Source organism: Protopterus annectens, chromosome 4.part0, assembly GCF_019279795.1.
Source record: "Protopterus annectens isolate FY-2018-M chromosome 4.part0, PAN1.0, whole genome shotgun sequence".
In the NCBI taxonomy this organism is placed as follows: Eukaryota; Metazoa; Chordata; order Ceratodontiformes; family Protopteridae; genus Protopterus; species Protopterus annectens.
This window is the reverse complement of record NC_056733.1, coordinates 80,867,868-80,892,998: the sequence shown is the minus strand read 5'-3', so window position 1 is coordinate 80,892,998 and position 25,131 is coordinate 80,867,868. Positions and strand designations below refer to the sequence as shown.

General features: G+C 40.7%; 1 protein-coding gene across 1 annotated transcript in view; it reads right to left on the bottom strand.

Annotated features, from left to right (window-relative positions):
• The window catches only part of LOC122799203 (tripartite motif-containing protein 16-like), a 325,832-nt gene that overhangs the window by 203,962 nt on the left and 96,739 nt on the right, over positions 1-25,131 (bottom strand). The window contains exon 2 of the mRNA XM_044068119.1: positions 6,567-6,662. Within this exon, the coding sequence (XP_043924054.1) occupies positions 6,567-6,662 (96 nt within the window). The remainder of the gene's footprint in view (positions 1-6,566; positions 6,663-25,131) is intronic.

Sequence of the window (25,131 nt, the reverse complement as noted above, 5' to 3'; positions counted from 1 at the left end):
GGATCAGTTGGAGAAGCAATGCTGCCTTGGCCAGAAAGTGGAAATCAGTATTATACCATGACCCTCCATTAATATTCCAAAACGTGCACGCTGATTGGCCAGCGTGCACATTGTAAATCGAGTTATACTAATGGAAAAAGGTCCGGTCGCCCGGACTTTTTTCCGTTAGTATAACTCTATTTTTAAAACACTGTCTCGCTATGTTAAATGGGTTTAACATAGGGAGACAGCTTTAAAATAAGCAACGGAGATCTCTGTTGCTTATTTTAAAGCTGTCTTGCTATGCTAAACCCATTTAACATAGCGAGACAGGTTTTAAAAAAAACAAGCAACGGAGAAAGCAAGATCTCCGTTGCTTTTTTTTTTACTGTTTCGCTATGTTAAATGGGTTTAACATAGCGAGATAGTTTTAAAATAAGCAACGGACATCTCTGTTGCTTATTTTAAAGCTGTCTCGCTATGTTAAACCCATTTAACATAGCGAAACAGTAAAAAAAAGCAACGGAGATCTTGCTTTCTCCGTTGCTTTTGCCCACAGCTCTGATGTACTGCGCAGGCGCGCAGTACATCAGAACTGCCGTGGATGCCAGACATCTGCGGAAGGGCAGCAAACAGGCATTATACTATGCCATTATTTAAGAAAAGTAATAGTTTCTTTTCTTAAATAATGTCATAGTATAATAGCAATAACCCACTTCTGGGTGTGGGTTATGGTGTATTTACCACGGTTGGCTTTGTTTGGTCCCTCGGGCTTCGCCCTCGGGACCAAACCACGCCAACCGTGGGTAAATCCAGCATTACCCACACCCAGGCGTGGGTTATTGCTATATTAATTTGGATTTCTCCTCCTTTATTTCCTAGATTATCACTGGAAGCAAGGGGAGGTAGTGTAAAGTACGGAGACCCAGACCTCTTCAATTTAGGAAGAATACATCCACTACTCAAGTTTTCCTGTGACATGCTATGGATTAGAATTTGCTCATTTGGTTGTCTCTCAGAGAAAGAGGTCTGTGCTTGGTGCACCCCATCTGCTCAGCACTGTCAGAAGTAAGGTTCTGCTGAGGTCCTGTTTAATTGGTCTACAATGGAGTTGTCCTCAATGAGATGTAGGTTACTGTCAGCAGAAGAATGACTTTTACAGACAGTTCCCACATCTGTACTGCCAGCCTGCATGACTGATAACAGTGAGTTGCCCCCCCTGGCCCACCCCAGCCCCATTTGAAGATGTACTGCATGACCATGGTGTTGTCTGTGTACACCTTCAAAGTTTCTGTTTTTTGAACTGTACTGAATGCCTAGAGACCATGTTGAACTGAAGCAGTTTATGTGGAGCTTTCCCACTTGTGCCTCCTAGTTTTTTTGGACTCTCAGCCCTAGACTATGGGTTCCCCAGCCTCATCTGAGACATCTGTAGTGACAGTCTGTGTTGTAGTGGTCTGACTGAAGGGCATACTCTTTTTTTTATCTTGATTTCATCTAACCACCATGGCAACTCTTTCTTGATGCAGAGTAAAGCAACATTTATAGATTCCAAGGGCTGTTTTTATTTATTTCATAAATTCTACAAGCACCAGTGCCATTTCTACATGTGGAGCTCAGTGAGGGATACCATAAGGATGGTCAAGACCATGTGACCCACCAAACACTAAACCTACCTACCAATCCACTGATGCTTTGCCATCATGTTTTTGAAAAGGACTGTAAGGGTCTCCACTTTGTTTCTATTGGCAAGAAGGCCTTGGAAACTGCTGTGTCCATGAGAGCCTCTGTAAGGATGAAACTATACATGCACTTTTAGTGTGATTTCTGGAGGTTCAAATCTAGTTTAGTCAGATACTGTAAAGCATAGTCCAAAGCCTCCCTCATCTCCTGAATATACTGTGCCTGGAATAGCCATTCAGCCAGGTAAGGATAAATATGGGTGTAATAGTTCTGCAATGTGCTATCACAGGAACGAAACATTTGTTGAAAACCCTTGGCACAGAAGCTGAACTAAAGGAAAAGGAGGTGAATTGGAAAAGTTGACACAAACCTTAGGAACTGCCTGAGACATTTAAAGATCGGGGTGCACATGTTTAAAATACAGAGTAACTATGCATGCCTGGGTTTTTAGCATGGAAAGCAATACCTGAAGTGTCAACATTTTGAACTCTAGTACTTGTAAGAACTTGCTTAGCCTTGAAAGGTTTCCAGTGGTTGTCTTTCTGGGAAATAGAAAGAGCCTGGAATAGACATCTTTCTCCTCCTGTCTTTGGGGAGTCCTTTCTGTAGAGTACTGAAATAACATCGACTCTAATATGGGTTTTATAAGATACTCCTGATTTCTTGGTACCATAGGAATTGCCCTTTTTGTGGATTTGAGAAGAACTGATTTTTGTAGAACCTGGAGATGACCTCTGGCATCCACTTGTCTGATGACATTTCAAGCTGTTGTCTTAGGTAAGATGTCAGTTTGCCTAGTCTCTTGGGCAAGAGTCCAGAAAGGGGTGAAGAAGGGGAAAGAGCCTGGGTGGGACTTTCACTAAGGGTGTAGAAAGAGTGTTGCAGCAGTCACAGTTGCTTCCAGGTGCTGTAAGAGCCTTGCTGCTCCACCCTGCCTCCGTCTGTCCTGTTGTTACTATTTTCATTTTTACCATTGGGTCTGTTTTCCTTCGCATTGCTGCCAGTAGAATGGACCTTGGGTAGATGGGCAATTCTGTTGTATCCAGGTTGGGGAGACTGGAACATGTGCTTTACAGATTCCACGGTCTTTCATTTGTCCTCCAGTATTTTTAAAGACATCATAAATCTGGGGTCCAGCTCTCTTATCCTGAGGAGCAGTGAATATCTGCACTATGATATCTTCAAACAGGGGCTGAGCCTTCAGACAAGAGTGTCTTCTAAGGGCTGATCACATGGCAGCAACCATGGATCATGCATCTACAGCATCATATCTACTGCAATACCATGTTTTCCTGACTGCATAACAGCCTGGACTTATATTATCAAATCAGTACTTATGTTCTTATCTTGCAGTCTTGTACACCTTTCCAGTAGCCGCTTTAATACATTTTCTTGGAGCCTGCAAATGTGGTTCCAGCAATTTCGGGCCCTAAGACAAGATTGCAGAGGTATTCACTTTCTTGCCATACATGCACTCTACAGAAATAGGTCTCTTAGGGGCAAGATGTTGGAGTCTGGCACCAAGCTATTTGTATCAAAACATCCAGAAGAGCTTGTTGGACTTGAGGAATTTCAATAAGTTTTTGTAGATCAAACCACGGGATCTTCATAGCTCTGTTTTGGAGAATAGAGTCCTCATTTTATCTCATGAGAGAGACAATATCCCCAGGTTACAGGTCAACTGGTGAAGAGTTAGAGGCCATGGTGTCCATCTCTATGCATCATTTCCTATGGGTCAAGACATCTGTGAACTCTTGTTCAGATCCCCCTCTTCCTCTTCAGAATCTGCAGATTCAGTGTGCCTGTCTGGTGTGGCTCTCTCATTCTCAGAAATCCTGACTCCAAACACAGATGGCTTCTCTAAATGGCATTTTAGATTGGAGAAAGCCCTGCCCCAGTTTATCTCAGTCTTGGTTGGGAGGTGGGGGTGGGCTGAGGTCTTGGAATCCAGTGATAATCAGTTTTTGCTTTGCAGATGTCCAGTTCTCAGAGGGGGTCATAGGTCTGACAACCACTGGGATTCTTGGATCTCAGGGAGAACATCCCAAGGTACTGACATTTACACTGTAGCACAGCTATTCTTCTCCACAATAAGCAAGGTTAAACCACCCTCCCATTGCTTCATCAACATACATTGTTCCTGGGCAGATGACTCCTCATTCTCACCAATAAGGTCTAAACACATTTTTATTTATGGTGAGATGTGCTTTTTGCAGTATTAATGTTGTCTAACCTGCAGGATTGAATGGATTCATCTGACTTCCTGTCCTCCTTCTGTTTTTTCTTGTGTTTTTACTTTCTTTTGAAGAAGACATCTAGATGGTTACTGTCCAATGACATAACGGACTTTGGGCATACAGTAGCACATTTATTTTTGTTAGGTTAGACCTGAATGGCATTTCTTCTCCACATAAGCTCTTAGGCAAATCTCACAATCACTTATGTCATGTTCCAAGCAAAGTCAGTGCACACAGTTGTATCTGTCCTTAAAATTTATTGATGGCACATTTGCCTTTCGTGGGCAGTATGCTCAACACATCCATTTTAGAGAAGGATGCCCAAGAAACACTTACACCAAAAGCATAAAAAAACAAATAGCAGAAATGAGATAACCAAAGGAATACAGCACTATTATCTCAAAAAATATAAGAAAAACATTCCCCAACAGGGTTATTTATCCAATCAGTGCTTGACTCTGAGTTGTGACCTAGCCCACTGGACTGTTTGAACTGTTTGTAAAATGCATAAAATCTGTAGCATGAAAGAACATAAGATAGTTGTCCATATATCAGCCATTACACCAGGTGTGTGGAAGCATCCATGGTAAGAGGTGGAAGGGTGCTTGGCTCTGAAAGACTGGTCAACCATGTCCATCAGCCTGCAACTCCCTGATATAATGACTACAGCAGTGAACAACACAATGAGCATCAGTGGCTGCAGCTTGCTGTAATATAAATCCAGGAATACATAGTTTTAGAACTGTTTAGTCTCAGTTTGTCCTCAATGGCAAGCAGCACTGGATACAAGATGTCCATCACTGCTGGCTGCTGCAAATAACACTAAATTATCTTTTAGATGTGATAAGCCAGACGTGCCTGGACCTAGAAACCTATTTTCCTCCACTTTGACAAAAAGAGGACATCTTAGATTTTTCACTTGAACATGGAAGTCCTGAATGCAAAACAAAAATGCAACAACTAGTGTAAAATAAAAAAAATACACAAAAGTACAAAATACCTTCTTTTAAGACCTAATTCCTGCTCTATCTGTCTTTTTAGATCAAGGCCTATCCTTGACAAAAACATATCTTATCCTAATAGAGATAATTTAAAATACCTAGTTAAATTCTTCTGCATATAATTCTAAAGCATCGTACCTAATGCAGGAAACAAGTATTGTTTAAACTGTGAGCATTGCTGAACTGTTGAAACGTGAAGTATGCATTTGTTTAACAATTACTTTCTAGTCACTAATGAAGTCTTGTACATAAAGTCTAAAATATCTTATCTAATGCTTGTAACATGTTTTTTGTATAAACTGTGAAGATTCCTGAACTGTTTAAAATTTGTAGTATTTAACTGTAAAACAATTAGTACCTGTATGTTAGTAGTCTAGTAATCTCTTGGAGCTTATCTCCCCGGGACTGTACTGAAAATGGACATAAATCAAGTTAGACTATCCCGGTCAACAAATGTAAAATAAAATAAAAATACAAATAAAATAAAAAGTAGGGCACTAAATTGGCAGAGTGAACTAGATGAGTATAATAGTCACATATTTAATAAAAAGGCATTTAGCACGTTTCTCTGTGCTGAGTATGGACAAAAGCAATAAATATCTTTTTATTCAAGTTCTGAATGCAGACAAACCATGCCATTCATGACAAATGTTTTGGCCACGGTCTGATCCTTATCCTTGTTTCAGTTAAAATCAAGATTATGCCATTGTTTTACTAAAACTAATACACTTGTATCCTTTTTACTGTATGATGCTTATAGTTATATAGCTATAACCATATTACACTCTTAAATAACAATATATAAAATGGGCTCTTTTAGGCCCAGTGGACTTATCCCGGTAAACAAATGCAATAAATAAATAAATATATTTTTGAAGACAATGGAATTAGCATGCCATGTGAGGCTGGCAACAAGTTCACATTCATGTTTATTAAAGTACTTATAACTAAGCAATTTACATAAGATGCAAATCTTTAAGGGGAAAAAAAGATGTCTGTGACCCATATTACCTGAGTTAATATAGGTTCTTGTAAACTGAAAGATAAGGGTGAAGAGGATGGGAGTGAATGGTCAACAACAACTAGCCAAATATGGGACAGGGGAAGTGGTACAGCATTCCTGGGCTCAACAGGTATAATGAGGGACAGCAGGAGCAGCTGTCAGGTCAGTGGGACTGTACGTTGCTTGTACGGCCAATAAACAAACATATGTGCAGAAGTCTAAGAATGCTCTCACCTTGAACTGGGAACTGATGGGTCTAAAGTTCTTGCCCTGTCAAGGGAATGAATGGGTCTAGCTCTTTTCTGTGTAGGAGAAACAAATGGGCTAACTGAGTGTAGGAAGGGGTGCTTTTTGGTTGTTTCAAGACAGGCAAAAACATAAAACACAATCAGAATATACAGATTAAAACAATAAATATGTTTAAAATTGAATAAATTAACAGTCCAATTTTAAATCAGCATTCTATAAGACTACATATGATAAATTAAAAAGATACAGAAAATGGATAACAACAAATGTATTCTGTAAACTGGGAGGAGGGACTAATCTGAAATGGAATGGAAAGTCACATAACACATAGTTAATATCATGTGAAATGCTTTCCTATCATTTTACAACATTCTGACTAGACAAGAGAAATGTAATTTAGAAAGCAGCTCTTACCTCAATGGACGTAACGTTGCCCTGTAACTTGTTAACAGCATTCTCTGCGGCCTGTATCTGCTGATCCAGTTTGGATTCCATTTGTTGAAGTTCAATCTGTAAGCATGAAGAAGCCATTGAGAATTACTTTTTTTCTTCCAGGCTACAGTTATATATTTTTGACGGTACTACAGTGGATGCAGTTACGTGAAGAATCAGCAGGTTTCTCACAAGAAATAATTGACTGCCGATGACTTAGCAGGGAAGCACCCATGTCAATTTAGGGAGTGCCTTTGAAAAATAAATGACAAGTTTCTCTGCACTTTAGTAATACTCAAAACTCCTATATATTATTTATTTTCATTTTCAATTTTTACTGAGAAAGTCTGACTAGGTTGGAAACCTCTTGTCAGCAGAGACCCATGGAGAATACCTCTAAAAAGAAATCATCAGTACACAGTACACCCAAACACATTTACAAGTAAAATAAAAAGACAAATTAAAATATTGCATAATGCTGGTTCATAAGGTAAGGAACATGATGGAATATTGCACAATAGCAGGTGATTGTATAGTAACAATTATAGGAGATATGAATCAGCAAGTGATGTGATATATACCTAATGCAAATGGTTGTACAGCATTTCACATTCTGAAAGCATTCAGAAGAGCATATCGCATTGCTGTGGAGCATATCACCTTCTAGAAATAAATACAGTACTTCTTTATTTCTTTAAGGGATGTGGTTTATAAAAGAAGGTGTACTGAAGTGAGGCAAAGGGCGATCAAGCAAAGATTATAATATGGTTAGAGGACCTTAGCGGTTCATAGGATTTTACTAGGCCAATGGCATAGGGCCCTTACAAGCCTAGCCAAGTTCAACCCTTGTTCCCTTAAGGGTCTAGAGATATGGTCTATTAAGGGTCTAGAGATATGGTCTATGTTATAAGTATATCTAAGTCAGCACCAACTGCCCCTATCCAAGAGGAACACATGTGAAAGCCCTGGAGTGAATTTGCAGTTTCCCATCCAATTGTCCACATTACACTTAAAAAGATTTAATGAGGGGCTCTGTTTAACCTGTATTAGAAGTTTATTCCAGAGGAGAGGCAACCTCTGGAAGACATATCCATCTTTCCAGCAAGTCCTGTTGATGTCACACGCTAGGTCCCTGCAGCAAGTGAATCGTGTGCCATTTGACTTACAAATGTGAAGCATTTCCATTAAGGCAGGATCAGAGGTTGCACTGTATGCAAGGCACAAGTTGCCTCTGAGTAGTCTATACAATACAGAGTATAGTGACGGTGATTTCAGTCTGTCCATCTTACACATGTGCTGAAGAGCCTGAATTTTCTTTGTGAGGAACCTTTGAGGTCTCTCCAGTTGCTGCAGGTGCCTGTTTAGGTACATTTATTTATTTATTTATTTATTTCAGTTTGATTACCGGGGAGGTCCACTGGGCTTGGGGGCCCATTTTCAGTGGAGGCCTGGGGAGAAAAGCTCCACAAAAACAACAGTATTAATTACAAAAAAAGAGTTCAGACAAAAAAGTACATAAGAATTAACAGGTCGCTACAAATAGTTCACAATACTAATATCAGATGTCTAAAAATAGCAAAAGTATTAACAGTTTCAGTTAAATTCAGCAGGAAAAAAAATCTACATACCAAAGGAATCATTTTATTCTATTATTGGCCTGATGAGGGAAGAGTACAGGGGGGTTATAACCTCTTTTGTTCTGGAAACTATGCTCTTGCTTATGAGGTGAGCAATGTAGAGGGCCTTCCTAACCACCGTAGAGACATGGTGACTAAAAGGAAGGTTGCTGTCAACCTGTGTGCCCAAATCTCTCACTGCTGATTTAGAGCTTAGGGTGTTATTAATAAGATAGTAATCTGCAGGGCATCACCTTTGAAAAGAGGACAATAATGCATTTTTTACATTGATTTTAAGACCATGACTTTGGCACCAATCATTGGTTTGTGTAAGTCCTTCTTGTAGAATGTTGACATCATTTGGGGACTCAATCACTGCTCCCAGTTTGCAGTCTTCAGCAAACATTGCCAGCTATAGACCTTTTGTTTTTGCCTGTACTTCTGAGAAGTAGATTCCAAACAATAGGGCCCTCAGCACCAATCCCTGTGGAACACCACTGGTAATGAGTCTGCTGGTAGAGGTGAAGTCCCCTATTTTGACTGTACTTGTTTTGTCAGTGAGCTAGTTTGCAACCTACCAAACTGTATATGGGTTGACCCTCAGCTGGGTGAGTTTTTCAATGATGCCTGAGTGGGGGAGATTGTGTCAAAGGCTTCAGCCAAGTCTAGGTAGGTCATATGCACAGATTTGCCTTTGTCCAGGGTTTTGATGACAGTCTCAAGGAAGACCACCAGGTTCAACAGGCAGGATCTCCCTTTAACAAAACTAAACTGGGTCAGGCCAAGTGTTTGAAGGTCTTCCATATCCTTGTTGATAAGATCCAAGATGATTGATTCTCTCCATTGCCTTGCAGATAAGGTTGGTTAGGCTAATGGGGCTATAGTTTTCATGGGTGGTAGATGCACCGCCCATGTGCAAGGGGATAACAGTAGCTGTTTTCCATTCAGTAGGGACAAAACTACTGCTTAGGCTGTGGTTGAAGACAGTACCCAATGGTGTTGCAAACTCCTGTTTTAAACCATTGAGAAGCACAGCCTGGGATGTTATCAGATCCCACAGAGGCTGTGTTTTGGCCTTGGAAAGAGCAGTTAAGGCCTGCTCTTTAGAGATATTATGTGGAGGATAGGTGGTAGGAATGTTTTGGAGTATATGTGGTGAGGACAGGGGGGAGAACTTTTCACTGAACCTGTCCACTAGCAAGTTGCCTATTACCACTGGTTCAGTATATGTGGTAACATTCACTACCAGTTTAGCACAAATCTGTGCTTTTCCTTTAAGGTTTCAGAAGTAGCTAAAGAATGCCTTATGGTTATCCTTAGCTAGAGATGTTAATCTAGATTCGTAGTTAGCTTTAGAGACAAGATATCTTATTTACTTGTTCAAGCTGAGAAGGGTGTCCTTCCAATTCTGAGATCATTTCTTCTTGCTCTTAGCAATTTCTTCCTCTTATTATATAACCTGTTTATGGCGGATTCCACTAGGCAGGCATGTTTTTCCTTAAGGATCTTGCTTTGGTCCTATCAGAAATGGCTGAGTCAATACAATTGTACAGATGTTTACACAATGCATTGGTGTATATCCCAGTATGGTGTCCTTGCCATCAGTGGGGACAGGAGCTTTGAATCTATTAATGCCTTCTTGTAAGAGGCTGTAGTTGGCTTTGGAGAGGTTTTTTTTAGCCTAATTTCACCTGTGGGGCATCTGATGCTATCATTACTTCAAAACAGACTGATTTATGATCAGACTTCACCAGGGAGGGCTGAACACTTGTGGTGGTGCACTGCTCTACAGTGTTGGTGAATATCAAGACTAGAATGTTTGGGCCCATTGGGGGTGTGCCAACTATCTGCTCTAAGGCATTTGAGTTAACGAAGTCCAAGAACCTTTGGGCGAGCGTGTTTATATATGTATACTTTACTCAATCTATAGTCTGGTAGTTAAAGTCACCCATAACCAGGGTGTTTGGTTGTATTTTGAGCGACTCAAGTAGATCCAAGTAGGCAGTGTGGATATTATGGCTCATGTTGGGAGATCTATAGCTGGCAATAACTTGGAGAGGGGTCTTTCCTATAGTTATTTGCACATGGAGTAACTTTAGGGAATCATTCTGTTTAACCAATCTGGAAGTGTATTTATCTTTGATGAATATTTATACCCCTCCTTCTTTAGTTTTCACATGCTCATTTTGTGGTCTAAACATGCGGAAGGCATTATATCCCATTATGGCAGGTGTGCTCTCCATGGCCTTAAATCAGGTTTCTGTGACTGCACAAATGTCCGCATCTTCCAAGGTGAGGAGTGCTTCCAGTGAATGCAGTTTCAGATTTAGACTCCTAGCATTTAGCAGCATAACCTTAAGGTTGTTTTTTGAGGATATTATTATTATTATTATTATTATTATTATTATTATTATTATTATTCCAGTTTGATTACTGGGGAGGTCCACTAGGCTTAAGAGCCCATTTTCAGTGGAGGCCTGGGGAGAAAAGCTCCACATAGCAAAGTTAATTACATGAAAATATCAAAGAGTTAGAGTACAAATAACGGGTTCCTTTAACAAGAAAAAGTCAACGACAACTACAGTTATTGTTCAGAAAAATAAACAAACAGGCTTTTAGTATAAAGTCTAGATATTATTATCTAGTTACAAAATGAATCAGTGGATTGAGAGTAAGGTAGGAAGAAAAGGTTAGCCTGGAGTAAACTGGGAGGAGGGCATGAGAGGTGGAAGAGCGCAGTTGCATTTCCTGTTCAGGTAGAGGTAGGAATGAAGTTGAGTTTTGAAGATAAGATGGTTGTTACAGGTCCTTAGAGAGCAGGGTAGAGCATTCCATTTTTTTGCTAGGGTAAAGGATAGGAGAAGCTGACCAGCTGACCGCTTGGGTTTTTGAACGGTGATCAGGTTTTGGTGTAAGGATCTAAGTGGTCTGAGAGGGATATAAGGTTGTAGAATGTTAGATAGAGCAGGGCAGTTAGTGGGTTGGAATAGTAATTTGTGGGCTGTGGTAATTTGGAGAAAGTCAAGTAGGTTAGGGAGTTCAAGCCAGTTTAGAGAATGAAGGGCGGTGCAGTGATGAGTGGAGGATTTGGCATTGGTAGCAAATCTGGAAATTTTGTTATAACAAACTTCAAGTTTGGAGGTGAGTGTGGAAGATAAATGAGTGAGCAAAGGAACGCCATACATAAGAGAAGGAAGGAGGTAGGTAGAGGTAAGAGTTAGGCAGGTGGAAGGAGAGAGGAAGTGGTTGTTTCTGTAAAGTAGGCCTAGTTTTATGTGTGTTTTCTTGATGTTTACCTGGATATGTGTTAAATTTTAGTTGATTGTCAATTGTGACACCAAGACATTTGGCAGAGGGTACAATCTTGATGGAGGAGTTATTGAGATTGGCTATATGGAGGGAGTTATTGTCAAGAGGGGAGGATTTTGAAGGGGAGAATAGAAGGATTTTTGTTTTATTGGCATTTAGTGAGAGGTGATTTTGGAGCATCCAGTTTTCAGTGGTTGAGAAGGCTTTTTGTGTCAGAGATTGGAGCTCTGTTAGGTTGGTAGCGCAGCATATCAAAGTGGAGTCATCAGCGTATTGCACAATTTTGGTGTTAGGAATGGCTTTGTGGAAGTCATTAATGAAGATATTAAATAGCAATGGGCCAGGTATGGAACCTTGGGGTAGGAAGGAAAGAGGAGGTGGCTTGGTCCCATTTCATGGCTTGGGACCTATTTGAAAGGTAGCTAGAGAACCATGAGAGAGTTGTTTGAGAGAGGTTGAGACTGGAGAGATGGTTTAGAAGGCGGGTATGAGAGATGGTATCAAAGGCTTTGGATAAGTCTAGCAGAACAGAAGATGCCATATTACCAGAGTCACGGGCGGAGTTTACAGAATGTAAGAAGGAGAGAAGGGCGGTGTTAGTACTGTGCCCTGGGCAGAAGCCGTGTTGGGTAGGAGAGAGTAGCTGGTGTTTGGTAAGGAATGGCAAGAGCTGCAGGTGGATACATTTTTCAAAAATTTTGGAGACGGGGGAGAGGATGGCTATGGGGCGGAAATTGGAGACATTACAATTTTTGCCACCCTTATGAAGTGGAAGAATAAATGCAGAATGCCAAAGTTTGGGAACATAGGATTCACTTAGTGATCTATTGATCAGGATGCTCATAGGCAGAGCAATAGCATCAGAGGCTATTTTTAGGAAGGAGGATGGAATGCTGTCAGGGGCGTTGGAGCAAGGTTTAAGTTTATAAATAAGTTTTTTTATTAGATTGGTGGAGATGGGTTTAAGTTCAAAAATAGGGTGTAAAGATGAGGGAGGGGGAGATTGAGCGGGGGGAGGGTTAATGCTGGTAAAGGTCTTAGTTAGCTCAGCGATGGAAGATGTAAAGAAGGTATTGAATAGCGAGGCAATTTCGGGGTCAGATTTGCTGGTGTCTGGATAGGGGTTGTTTTCTGTACCTGGGCTGAGGAGGGAATTAATGGAGTTCCAGAATTGTTTGGGATTTTTAGCATGATTTTCTTGTAGTTTGATGTAGTAAGATTTTTTTATCTCTAATGACTTGTTTTTTGACTAGGTTTCTGAATTGTTTATATTTAAGTAGTATTTCTGGCTGTTTATGGTGGAGGTAAGTTTTCCATGTTTTATCCCTTTGTAGCATTATCTTTTTTGTATCTTTGGTGAGCCATGGGGTGTTCTTAGTTTTGACTCTTTTAGTTCTGATTGGAGCAAGGGAGTTAAGGACAGTTAAGAATGTAGAATTGAAGTAGTCAACGGCTTTGTCTAATGGTAGTATTTTTAAGGGGTTCCAGTTAGTTAGTTTAAGGGAGTTAGAGAAGGTGGTGGGGTTAAAGTTAGACAGGTTACGAGTATGAATGTATTGGTGAGAGTGTGATGAAGTGGGAGTAGCTCGAAGGGTGAAGGCAGGGAGGTGGTCTCCTAATGAGTCAGGAATGACATCGGATTTTATGACTTTATTAGGATGAGATGCTAAAATCCAGTCAAGTATGGAGCCTGGAGGGTTGGTTTTGTTAGGCCTGGTAATGGAGTTTGTAAGTTGAGTGAAGTTGAGTAGGTTGATTGTTATTGTGGGATTAGGGCTGATGATTTTTTCCCCAGTCAATATTTACATCTCACATGATATAGGTTTCTAGTTTAATATTGGATGAGGTCCAGGATAGTATGTCTTCCAGGATATTGGTGTTGTTACCAGGGGGAATATAGAGGGAAATAATGCAGATACTTTTATGGGTATTTATTTTGAGTAGGCCAATCACAAGTTCAGCATTAGAGAAAGAGGGAATAGGGTTAGGGTAAGGAGAGATGGACAATTTGTTGGAGTAGATTAAAGCTACACCACCACCTCTTATACTTGGGCGGTCAGATCGGAGAGAGTGAAATCCGGGGAGAAGGAATTCGGAGTCACTTATATGGGGTTTTAGCCAGGTTTCAGAGATAGCTACTATGTCTGGTAGGTTATGGTTGAGCCAGGCATGGAAGAGGGTTAATTTTTTTATTAAGCTTTGGGCATTGACGGTGAAGAGTTTAAGGTTTTTACTTGAAGGTTTGGTGCTGGTGCTGGGGAGGTTTGTTGGGGAGAGGTTTGGTCCGGGATTAGGGTGGATGTCTCCGGCTAGACAAAGGTAAGTGGGAAGGTGAATATGTTTGTTAGGTTTGTATTTGTTTAGGGAAGGCTGATAGAGATTTGGTTTGGGTTTGAAGTAATTAGAAGAGTTTGGAAATACTTTTACATTTAGAAGAAGGATAGGGTGGAGGGGAATTAAAGAGGATGAGATATTATGAAAGTGAGATGTAGGGATGTTGTGAGTGGGAGATGGGGGAAGGATTAAATAGAGATCAGTGAAGGAGGTGGCATGGTAAAGAGTAAGTAGAAATAAGGGCAAGGATATAGAGATAAGGAATGAGAAGGGAAAGGTGGACATGGTAGTGGAGTTAGATGTGATAGAGAAGGATGAAGAAATATTAAGTGGGTGGGGTGAGTGGTAGTAAGTCAGGTGGGTTGAATGAAGGGGTGTGGTCAGGTGGGTTGGAGGAAGGGTGTGGGGTCAGGTGGGTAATAGGAAGGGGGAGGTGGTAAGGGATTGGTTGTGGGATAGGGAGGGATTAGTGGGGAGAGGAATAAATGTAAGAGTACTCAGGCGGGTGAGATTTGGGGGCAGGGTAGGGGAGCGGAGTGAGCCCGCAGGGCGAACGGAGCAGAAAGAGCCAAGAGAGGTGGGAAAGGAGCAGAAAAACAATCAGAGACTGGAGGAGGATAGCTACAGCTTGGGTGCAGGTATTCTGTTTACTAGCTAGGGTTTCTTATAGTTAAACTGTGAAATTATGTATGGTAAGTTGCACGTTTTGGAGATGAGCATGAGAGTGTGGTGGAAGTATCACTGTTTCAATAGAGAAGGGCAGAGACACGTTCTAGGCAGAGAAAATATATGGAGCAGAAAAGGTTTATATCTGGTCTATATCTAGAGTAAGCTGCCACCTAGTGAAGAAAGAAGGGAGGTACACTTTGAAGAGGTTCCTCTAAGAAGTAAGGTTTAAGGAAAAATAGATAGAGGTACTGAGGGGACTAAAAGATTAGACTGTAGATCAAGGTTGGGGGGGGCAGTGCAAAGGCCTGCAGTAGGCTACCTACAAGCGCACCGAGGTGGGATGCTGCTCAGGTTTAGATAGGCAGAAGTATAACATATATGAGACTAATTACATACACTGAGTTTCTTTAGTAATGGGGAGTCAAGATCCCAGTATTTGTAGAGTAGATCAGACAGATTGTCCACAGACGACTTCTCTTAAAAGGATGGGTTTCCTGTTTAGTAGTAACAAAAAGGGGGGGGGTGAACACCCGAGGGAGCAGCTGTAAAAGGAGAGAAAAAAAAAGTTAAATTGGGGTAGGGAAGAATAGGTCAAGGTAAAGTGCAGGAAGAGGTAAGTTCAGAGTAGAGGTGGGTAGTCATAGAGTGGAGTAAAATGGAGGAAAGAAGGGAGAAGGGAAAAAAGAGCAGGCAGAGGGAGAGAGAAGTTAAGAGGTAGAGAAAAATGGAGGCAGAAATAGTTGAGCAGTAGTCTTGTAACAAACTTATCACTTCAGAATCACATGCACATTAGAAACAATCAGTGTCCATGTAAGTCACCCAAATGGCAAATAAAAAAAAAAAAAACATTTGTTATGCATTTAATAGTCAAGTTCAGAAAATAAATAAAGCACGCTAAGGGTATATTGTAAAGCTATATCTGCAGCTAGTTTAGGTAGTGCAGAAGCTGTGTTTGCTGGTAAAGATACTATAAAGCTTTTTACCACTAAAACAAAGGTTGCTAAGAGTGAATTACTGAGAGCCGTATCGGTCAGGAATTTTGCTTTTATGACATTGCTTAAAAAAGGCACTATGGGGAGACAAGAGCCTTAGCCAGTAGCTGAAAGCCCAGAGGTGATAGGTGGAGGCCATCTCTGGCAAAGCATCATGGTCTACCAACCATATCATCCCAGGCTGACAGTGACAGGTACTGGATCCCCTTAGAATGACACCAGAAACTAAGCCAATTGTTGAAGTCAGTCATTTTTTTGTCTGTACTGAGGCATCATCCTAGGTGAAGATAGAATGCTGCTTAAGGCTAGGGACATACCCACCTGGGACACATAATCAGAGAGCTCAGTCATATCTCTCTTCATATAGTCCAGTAAGGTACATCTCAAGACCGTGGCCTTTTCCTTATCCAACTTGATGAGTGGGACATCTGTGTGTCTCACAATGGAGTCACCTATGACTAAAACATTTGATTTTGTGTTTTGCCTTAGGGGCATGTTTGGTGAGACACTGGTGTGTACATTTGTATGTGTACTGTGATTTGCTGGAAATGTATTAAGTGAAGTGTGTTTATGTTTAGTGGGTCTCTGATCTTTAGGTAGGCTTCAAATGAGAACCTCTGCTTATGCAGGTTTAGATGTTCTATGCGTGGATGGTGCAGGAGGTGAAGTGTGTGAGCTGAAAACCTGCTTAGTATCTGATGCACTGATTTGTGAGCAAGAGAGCCTAGATTCTAGGTCCTTAATATAGATGCACCTCTCACATATTGAATTTGTGTGAATTAGGAGAATTGGGATATCAGTGTACATGAGGCTACAATGCCTCAGGATGCCCATGTTTATCAGGTTGGCTGGAGAAATGGTGGGAAATTGTCCATTCATGATGCTAGGTGAAGTATTGCATTCAGTAACAGGAAGAGGACTAGAAGGACCAGGTATAACTAAGGGACAAGAAAAGGTTCTAGACTGGGAGGGGCTTAATGGGTAAGACTTGTGTAGGAACCTCAGAGCTCAGCTGAGTGTCTAACTGGGCAGTGAAGCATAACAGTGAGAAATCTCTGAAGGAGCACAAGCAGTTGACTAAGGAATAATTATCTATCTAAGAGTTGACTTCTACAACCAGCAATGGTATCCTCCACTACATGGTAATGCATGGTTATGCGGGTGGTGCGCACCACACAAATGTGAGCTAACATGGTCAGCAAGTAGCAATGAAATTAAACTGATTTCAAACACCTAACCAATAGTAGCACACTAGACTGGGCCCTGGGCCAACAATCACCACTCAGATAGGTCCTTAGCTACACTCTACTCTCATTAGGGTGCAGGGGGAAGCCCTCTTTTGTGAAGGAAAGCTGGATTAGTGCTCAGAAACTGTAAAAACAGACTGGGTCCAGCAAATCTGAACCAAGTATATGCTAGGCTAAAAGTACAGGAAACAGCAAAAAATACAGTAAAATACAGTTCAAAAATAACAACACACAGTGGAATACAATGCAAGAAGTGCAGATCAAGTAAAATGATATTTATTTTTCAGTAGCAGGCAGTGGATGCTGCAGATAACACAGGAAACTGATTGCTTGTTGCTAACCTATGTGCAGCTCTGGTAAACGAAATTAAACTGATTTCAAACACTCTAACCAATAGTAGCACACTAGACTGGGCCCTGGGCCAACAATCACCACTCAGATAGGTGCTTAGCTACACTCTACTCTCACTAGGGTGTAACATCAGCCCTCTTTTGTGGAGGAAAGCTGTATTATTGCTCAGATACTATAAAAACAGACTGGGTCCAGCAAATCTGAACCAAGTCTATGCTAGGCTAAAAGAGCATGAAACACAAAAATATAGTAAAATATAGTTAAAAAATAACAGCACACAGTAAAATACAATGCAGGAGTAACTAAGATATAGTAGCTATATATAAAAAGCAAGGTCCTATGTGGCTACAGAGGTAAAGGGAAATTCAGATGGAGTGGAGGCTGTCAGGGAAACAAGAGGTTTATCCAGAGGGAGAGCTACATTGACAGATGCAGATATTCTTGAAATGTGATTTTAGTGAAGACTTGAAGAAGTTGGCTTTGCTGATATGTTGGATGGAGATGGTTAGGAAGTTCCAGAATTTAGCAACACAGAGTAAGGAAATCTTTGTGGGAGTTATGAGAGTGTTGTAAGTTATAATTTTATTGGAGGATCAAGGTTTTCTAATGGAAGAATATCACTGAAGAAAATTCATAAGGGATTGGCATCTGTCTGAGATTTGTAAAAATATGTTCTGAATTGACAGTAGTTGGGGACATTTGGGGTATTCAAGTCAACTAAGTTGTTTTACGGTGGACAGTGGTAGGTTATGTTGTTTACATTTGTGGTAGTTATTTTATTGAAGCACCTCTCAAAATTTTCAAGCTGGACTGAATGCAAATTTTAAAAATGGGGGCAACATATGTGAGTGAGGAGAGCAAGAAAGCCTTTGTTGTACATTTACAAGGACACTATGTTAAGTAGAATTTTGGGGTCTATATTAGACCACCGAACATTCAAAATGTCGAGTGTTCTAATATCGAACCCTAGCAATCGAAAATGCAAAACATCGAACAGTTGGAACAGTGAATTTTTTCCTAGGGAAAAAAATCTGCTGTTCCAAAACACATACACACAACACAAGCACACCAAACAAACAGCAATCCACACACATACACCTAAACTCGTACACCTAACCCTACACTAAACTATACATACACCACTAACTATCCACTTACCTTAACTCATTCACTCCAGAGTAACTCAGAAAAAGCTGCCTGCTTAATTCCCCCATAGGAACAACAGTGCAGCCTGAGCTCATTTTCAGAAAATCCATTTGTAATACTATACAGAAAACAAATGTTCATAACTCTTTAACTATAAGAGCTACACTAAAAATGTAAATGCAAAAGTTATTCAGCAGACACTGACCTTTCCAACAGTGTAAATGTTGATAGTGCATATCAAAGTCATTATTAAGTATTTGGCAAGGAATGCTGATACTGTGCACATTTTTTACCATTTTGGAAAAGCAAAGCGCAATATCTTGGTCTATGTACCATGCAGACCCATACAATTTGAATTTAGTTTGTTAGTATGAATGTCAGCTTTAAAATGATACCTTAACCATTACTGTGTGATGCTCCTTTCATGAGATATTCACAGAAATATGATTAATATATTATTTCTCATAACTGATAAATAAACAAAGCATAATATCTCATCACCTGTAACAGACAGAGCCTACATATCAGTGTAGAAGTTGTGCGTCTGAATGTCAGCTTCAAAATGACGCATCATTTGTGTGATTAACATGCTCCCTCGCAAAGATATGGGCATAATAATGAGAAGTACTGTAAATGTATAATTTTCATAATTGTACAAGACTAAACAAACTGTGATATCTGTATGTGTGTACAGTGCACAGACAGTTCTTTTACCAAGTTGTAAGGAGTAACACTGTCTTCAAAATGAGGTATTACTTGGCACACTGACATGCTCCCTTGCAAAGTTATTTATCAAAATATGAAAAAAATCATAATTTCCATAACCTAAGTCCAAAACAAACTTTGATATCTGCCTATGAGTACAACATACAGGCACCATTCTTTTACTATGTTAGAACTATAAATAATCTTTTCAAAATGAGGTATTACTTAGCACATTTAGATGCTCCTTTGCAAAGTTATTTACCAAAATATGAAAAAAAAATATCATAATTTCCATAACCTAAGTCTGAAACAAACTTTGATATCTGCACATGTGTCAAACATATAGGCACAATTCTTTTGCCATGTTAGAAAGAGCAATACTGTCTTCAAAATGAGATATTACTTGGCACATTCAGATGCTCCCTTGCAAAGTTATTTACCAAAATATGAAAAAAATCATAATTTCCATAACTTAAGTCCCAAACAAACATTGATATCTGCACGTGTCAAACATACAGGCACAATTCTATTACCATGTTGGAACCAGCAATACTGTCTTCAAAATGAGATATTACTTGATGCATTCAGATGCTCCCTTGCAAAGTTATTTACAAAAATATGAAAAAAAATCATAATTTCCATAACAGTTATTTGACAAGCTCAGAGAAATCAATTTTACACAACACATTTCATAATACTGTTTTACTTACTATACTGGTCCGACTTGGTCATGGGTGTTTTCCATTTTTCTCACAAGCTGCATGTTAGCAATCTTGCATGGCTCTCCTCACGCCATTGTGGAGGTTGGTCAAGAACAACGCAATGCCCTCCTCAGTTAGGTAAATGCCATCCCTTCTGAACAGGTGAACATCTTCCGCGGTGATGCCGTTACGGCAGATTGTAGATCCACCGACCCTGTGCATCAAGCCATGCATCAAAGCATTCTGTAAACGTCTGAACAGCAGAAGACAGTCTTACTTTATCTGAAATAAAGCATGGGTGGACACTGACAAGGGTGCACAGCCAGGGTACATGTAAAGAGAAAAAGCAGGGTAAGGACCGCCGCTCCACTAATATGCCAAGGACAGGCATGGGGCTCCAGATGTTGGGTATCTGAAGTGTCCCATAGCTGTGCTGGTGGCCCCGTCAGACTGCTGATAGCACTATGGTCTCATGACCTCCTTCAGTGTCAGCAGTCTGCCTTACCTCTGCCTTTTCTCTTTACATGTGCCCATTCAGCAATGGACCTAAGGGATGAGGGACTGAAGTAACTCACTAATTGCTGTCCTGACCTTCATACATTTACTACCCTCACCTACATACACTGACTACATCTGAAGGGAGGGAGACTGAATGGAGAGCTACATCAGGGCATGATGAAGAATGGAGGGGGTGGCTTGGAATGACTACAAGCAGAGAAAAATACAGTCTGGCTTGTGCATTCATCAATGTGATAACGAGTTGTGCTTATGTGAATAACAGTGACAGCTCCTGATAGTTTTACCTGAAAAGTGATAATGACTTAGTGCTATATTGTAACTGACTTATTGCTAAGGTGATAATGACCTGCCTTTCATTACTGCAAAGGTATGCATGCTCAGACACAGGTGATAATTGCTGCACATAACTTGTTGAGTAGGTACTCATTATATCACCTTGTGCAACTGTTATGTAATACAGTAATTCAGTAAAATAGTATAACACTTAGCCCTTCCTCCCACCTAAGTTGCACACATTACTGACAAAGGCCAGAAAAATTCCCAAAATATAACATAGCTACGTGCAGGTAGTAGTCAGCAAGTAATAACATGGCTAACTTCTAGGCAAAACTAAATCTTTCAGAATATCTGGAACAATTGTTTATTTCTTGTGATGGTAAGAATGGACAGCCTGTGTCAAAACAGATAATTTCCAAATGGGTGTCCAAGACTATTACCTTTTGGTAATCCTAAGGAAAAGAGCTGTTTACATACAATGGAAAGGATATGCTGTTCTTCAGCGTGAAAAAAATAAAGAATGGTAATATTGTACTGGTATAACTATAAGCATGCAACATCTGAAGGTAATGCTAGAAATGTAAACCTCAAAATGCAGTCTCTTGAAGCACTCCTAAAAATGGAGAACATAGACATCTGTGCAGTAACTGAGACCTGGTCGCAGGCTCCAGAGAGCACCCCTGCAATACCAGGTTACAACTCTTACCACATTTTTTGGCCGCCAAACCAAGACCGAAACACTAAAGATGGAGGAGTGTCCATATTCACCAAGGATATTCACACCTCCAGGCTAGATGCTCAACACAATGCATCTGAAATTCTCCAGGTGGAACTAACACTAGGTAAGACTGCAATCCAAATTGTAGCTTTGCTACAGATCCCGCACCATGCCCCAAGATTCTCACTACACCTTTCTAAACATACTGGAAAATATTAAGATACAACCAAACACCCTAATACTGGGTGATTTCAACTACCCTGCCATTAATTGGGAAAACTACTGGGGTACCAACACCTTTTCTCAATGGTTCTTGGAATTCATAAATTCCAACGCCCTGGATCAACTAATCCATTGTCCCACCAGGGGCTCCAGTATCCTAGACCTGGTCATTACCAATATGGGAGATAGGTCACCCCCTCATTGGTCAGGTCTGACCATAAGCAAATCACCCTTGACATCCACATCCCAGCCCCCAGTAAGGAAACTTCCATAAAAAACTTCTCCAAAGCCAATATCATGCTACTCAAGTCAGAAGTGACAAACTTCATGACACCCATGCAGACGGGAGCTGAAAGTTCTACTGCTGAATCCTACACTGAGGCACTGTACAAGCACAGCCACTCATGCCATCCCAAATAGAACCAAGACGCTCTCCTCCAAATAAAAGGAAGTCAATCTGGTGGTCCCCTGCCATAAACAAATTATACAACAGAAGAAAGAAACTCTTGCAGAAAATAAGAAAATCCCAGGCTCCTAGGAATCCCAGGAAAGGGCCCATCTCAATACCAAAAGATTGCCAAATTCCGGTAATCACAGCCACACAGGTAGAAACCGGACTCTCCAAAGCTAAGAATACAGGATCCATGGGACCAGATGACATCCTGGGCTGTGTACTACATGAGCTACAAAATGAATTGACATCTCACCTATGTGTCATAGCCTCACCTCAGGTTAGGGTTACAGATATGCTTGTATTATTGGGATAAAGTATCACATACTCTGTTTATAAACATGTTTTACATACATTAGAGTGTTCACTGAATTAAGTGACACCATCAATACTAAAAACCATCTATGCACTGACCACTGCTTTGTTTAAACATACTACAGTAATTTACTTTTAGCATAAAATTTTCTGTTGCTAAAAAAAAAAAAACTACTGCATCTTGGAAGCAAAGCCGACAAATATCATGCCCATGACTTCCCAGAATGCATGTGTGCACTACAAGTTCTGACCAAAATCAATGGCATTCACTCACAAATTAAAGTAGTAAAAAATGTAACAAAGAAAGTTCAAATTTTCCTTTCAACAACATTATGGCCTGGGACAGAAAACTGAAACTGTCATGAGGTGCTCACGTAAAGGGTGAACAAAGTTTTAGAATACAGTTTTTGCTGCTCCGGTCACAAATCAGCCAAATAATTATGTTCCAGTGATGATTTATGGGGATACTAGGTGGACTATGAGAAAGGTATCTATATACCATGCTTCTGTATGTGTGTAGAAACACTGCTATCAACAGTCAACTATAATTAAATAATTCATAACTTCAAAATCCTAAGGAAAAGAGCTGTTTACATACAATGTACATTTTACTATACTATGCAGAGACACTGGCTAATACCAATCAGTGTGAGCTGAATAACATTTCATACCACAGCCTGTTGCTACTGAGAAACAAGTAATGACTTGCATAAAAGTCTTGCAGGGGCTGGGCTTTGCCTGGTGATAAAAGACTTATGAATGTCATACTTAGAGTGCATACTGCCTCAATCTATCTAATATTTGTTGCTTCTCTCTACTGACATAAAAAGTAAACAAGTTGAAACATACATATGCTTGCCTTCTTATAACTCCAGAGTGTCACATGAAAGAAAATGGAGGAAAGTACGTTCTAAAATAAAATGCATTCTAGACTGCTAGGTCCTGTACAGAAGTCTGTACACCAACTCTCTCACTGCAGCTACTACTCCTCTCGACATGTCAAAGGTATGAGTACATCATTATTTGCAAGTACTGAAGCAAACTCAGAGGAATTTTTTGTGTGTGTTGTAGGTATATGATATATGATACAACTGTGCATTTGTTGCCACTGTGAAATGTCCCTGAACCTGCTACAGCTAGGCTTCCCGGGCAGGAAAGCCGTTCCTTCTCCTTGCTCTGCCGTGATCACTGCAGCTGCCACCTGTATTCTTTCAGCAGCGTGCTGGTGATGCATTGACGCTGTGTGTGACATGAAACCTTGAAGGGGGAGAGAAATTGGCCCCCTGTCTCTATTCACTGATCTGGGAAGGAATAAGAAGGACCAAGTAAGTTCCTCGGTCTCCTCCTTGCAGCCGGGTGGAAGCGGGTGGACTGAGGCTGGGACCGGAGCTCAGGAGCCATGGAATTTTTCACCACCATCCTAACCCTGAAAGGATCCATGCAGACCAAAAAACGCTAGATTACCATTTTGTCTACTGGTACTTGTGTAGTTGTGCTCTTTTATTTGGGGTACTGCAGTTTAGGAGGAGTGGCTGGTGAGACGAGTCCCAACACAGGCGGCGGGGGCATGGTTTGCATGCTGGTTCATCACTTGAACCATTTTGGCCCCACTTCCCTGATCACCTCCGGCCTTGGGATGAGAAGGAGAAGGAAGAGGGAGGCTAACAGTGGTTCAAGGTCTATGTCTACCCTCAGCAGATCAGTTATCACACCATTTTGTCCTGAACTGAAGGATGTACATACTTCATACCCTAGTCAGGCTTGTGTTTTTTACTTGATTCTGGCACCTTGACTTAGTACACGGAAAGAACTGGGATTTGATATTGGGCAAGCAATGTTGGCTATGGCAAGTATAAGCACAAGAAACCAGCGATTTCACAAGCGAAACAGTAAAGCAAACTTTATCATACTTTTACATAGCCTACTCGCTGCACACGAACAAACCTAACAACCCTGGCAGTTGATAGAAAAAAATGTATGGAATGAGACCATCTTACCGTAGGGAGGACTAAGCCAGGCTCGGTCATGAAAATTGTCTGCTGAAGTCAAGGTTTACTCAGGAAAACACTCAGATCTCCATTGCAGCTTTTCAATGGTACCCGAACGGCACGATAAAGAGGGATACAGTAGATAATTTCACAGAATACAGAAAAAGAAAGGGAATATCTACTGTATGACCCTCTATTTATCTGGACATAAGAGAGTGGAGGGGGGAGTGTTACGCAAGAGGTGACTGTCATTGGTGGATGAAAAGCACACTACAATCGGCTTGCTGTTGACATGCAAATACAGGCTGCATTGCAAGCCGATTTTCTAATTTAAGTCAAACATGAAGACCATAAAACTCCACGCTGAAAATTAAGTTGACAAGGTAACTGACAACATTCAGTTACTTTTTCAACTTAATTTTCAGCAGTGGAGCTACAATATGCCTGCAAAGTTACTCACGCTTGTGGAAGGCACTCAGGGGTAACAGCTTCCAATTAGTATCTTCTCATGGCGCACTCGGTGTTAAGCACAGAGGCGCCATGAGAAGTTACTCGGGGTTAATGAGTTAAGCCAAACCCTAACCTTAAGGTCCGTCACTATCGCACAGTCGCCTCACCCATGCTCTAACCCTAATTCACCTACCCCGCCCTAACCCTCACGTCCACACAATCGCGCACTTACCTGACCCACGCTCTAACCCACACATCCACACAATCGCACACTTACCTGAACCTGACCCGTAACTTTCCACTAGAGCTCTGAAAATACTGAAGCAACAGAAACAGACAACCAAATTTTTTCCCCAGGAAAGAATTTGGTTTTCTGCTTATTTGATATTTCGCTGAAAACGGGTCGATATTAGAACACTCGACATTTCAAATGTTCGGTGTTCTAATATAGACCCAAATTTTGACCTGTACAGCAGTCCACATTTTTGGTTTGTTTTCTGTTGGACCTGTTGGACATTGAGGCCAAATTTTAGATTTT